This window comes from Hyla sarda, chromosome 3, assembly GCF_029499605.1.
Source record: "Hyla sarda isolate aHylSar1 chromosome 3, aHylSar1.hap1, whole genome shotgun sequence".
NCBI classification, from domain to species: domain Eukaryota; kingdom Metazoa; phylum Chordata; class Amphibia; order Anura; family Hylidae; genus Hyla; species Hyla sarda.
The window spans coordinates 2,847,481-2,849,628 of record NC_079191.1 but is presented as its reverse complement, the minus strand read 5'-3'; the positions used below and the strand labels follow the sequence as shown (position 1 = coordinate 2,849,628).

Sequence of the window (2,148 nt, the reverse complement as noted above, 5' to 3'; positions counted from 1 at the left end):
TACATAATGTTTTTTTTATTTTTGGAACTGCCGGGTGATTCAAACTTTTATTAGGGGAAGGGATAATTGACAGGGTTAATGATTTTTTTTACACTTTTCTTATGCAATATTATAGCTCCTATAGGGGGCTATAACATTGCATTAACTGATCTTTTACACTGATTGATCCATCTCCATAGGAATGGATCAATCAGTGTTTTCGGCGATTGAATGCTCAAGCCTGGATCTCAGGCTTGAAGCATTCATTCGGCGATCGGACAGCACAGGAGAAGGTAAGAAGACCTCCTCCTGTGCTACAGCTGTTCGGGATGCCGCGATTATACCGCGGCGATCCCGAACAGCTCCCTGAGCTAACCGGCACATTTTACTTTAGTTTTTAGCCGCACGGCTCAGCTTTGAGCGCGCGGCTAAAGGGTTAATAGCACGCGGCACAGCGATCAGTGCTGCGCAATATTAGAGGCGGGTCCCGGCTTCACTATGACGCCGGGCCCGCCGCAATATGATGTGGGGTCACCGTGTGACCCCGCGTTATATCGCAGGACCGGGACCCAGGACGTACCCATACGTCCTGGGTCCTTAAGAGGTTAATTCACATCCACAACATGTCTACTTTATTCTGGCATCATTTGTTAAACATCCGTTTACTTTTTCACGACATTAGAAGGCTTATAATATCACAAGCATTTTTTCAAATTTTCTACAAAAGTTCACAATCAAATTTTATTGGGGGGAACAATAAATTTTTTATGTATATGTGTGTGTGTGTGTGTGTATATATATATATATATATATATATATATATATATATATATATATATATATATATATACGCGTATATATGGAGAAAACCAAGAGGGAGCAGCACACCTTAAGCTTACCTTAGGGGATAAGATGTCTAAGCACCAGAGTACCCCTTTAACATCTCTCAGTAAGGGTCACCTTCCTACTATTGTTAATCAAACTAGGACATTGTATGTGTCATAGAACCTGCCGTCAGGATTTTCCGAAAGGCTCTTTTCACATCATTGTTCCTCAGGCTGTAGATCACTGGATTTAATACGGGAGTTAAGACGGTATACATCAGGGAAATATACTTGAGATAAGATGAGAAGCTCCTTTTCTGCCCCATGTACATGGTCATAGTTGTAAGAAAAAATATCAACACCACAGTGAGGTGGGAGGCGCAGGTGGAAAAAGCCTTGGTTCTTCCTTCTACTGATCGGATTTTTAATATAGAATCAATAATACAAATATAAGACACAACAATGAGGACAATTGGTGACAATATTGTGAAAAACCCGATAGCAACTATAGTTATCTTATAAAAGGAGAGGTCACCACACGCCACCTCCAGAAGGGCCAAGATCTCACAAACAAAATGGTCCAATGTGTTTCCTTTGCAGAATATAAGAGGTTTTACCATAGTGGGAACAGATGATAAAATGAAAGTTCCTACGCACATAATAATAGAGATCCATCTACAGACCCTCCAGCTCATAATGGTGGTGTAATATAAAGGGAAGCATATAGCGATATACCGGTCATAGGCCATCACCGCCAGCAGGATGCATTCAGTTCCTCCTAGAAATAGACCAATATTCATTTGTATGAGACAACCAATGAGCGGGATCCTTCTAGTCTTTGAAAATTGATCAAAAAGAAGCTTTGGAACAGTGGATGATGAGTAGAATAAATCTACAAAAGACAAATTACATAGGAAATAATACATAGGAGTGTGTAACTTAGGACTGACGATAATGGTGAAGATCAGGAAGCTGTTCCCCAGGACCGTCAATATATAGATGATAAAAAATAACACAAAAAGCAAAACACAAGTCTTCAAGTTCTGAGAAAACCCAATGAAGATGAAATGGTTAATAAGAGTTTGATTTCTAAGCTCCATATGATATGTTCCAATATTTAATAGATTTTCTGCTGACAATACAACCCAACTACATAGATCGAGACATAGATGTCTGTAGCTCAGCTTATAAGAAATAATCAATGATTGAAAATATCAACAGAAGGACCCTATAAAAAAAATAATAGTAATAATAATGATACTAACAGCAATCACCTTATTAATAATCAACTATGGAAAATATCTACAAAAGGGATGCGTTGTTTAAAGGACAACTGTAGTGGAAC

General features: G+C 38.9%; 1 protein-coding gene across 1 annotated transcript; it reads right to left on the bottom strand.

Annotated features, from left to right (window-relative positions):
* Positions 1–961: 961 nt before the first annotated feature.
* Positions 962–1,903, bottom strand: LOC130360461 (olfactory receptor 2D3-like). Its single transcript, XM_056562949.1, has one exon. It carries the CDS (start codon positions 1,901–1,903, stop codon positions 962–964), a length of 942 nt encoding a protein of 313 aa, XP_056418924.1.
* Positions 1,904–2,148: the final 245 nt, after the last annotated feature.

What these genes read in the sequence shown, in the direction of transcription:
- LOC130360461 (XM_056562949.1), bottom strand. Translation starts at nt 1,903, where the DNA reads ATGGAGCTTAGAAATCAAACTCTTATTAACCATTTCATCTTCATTGGG.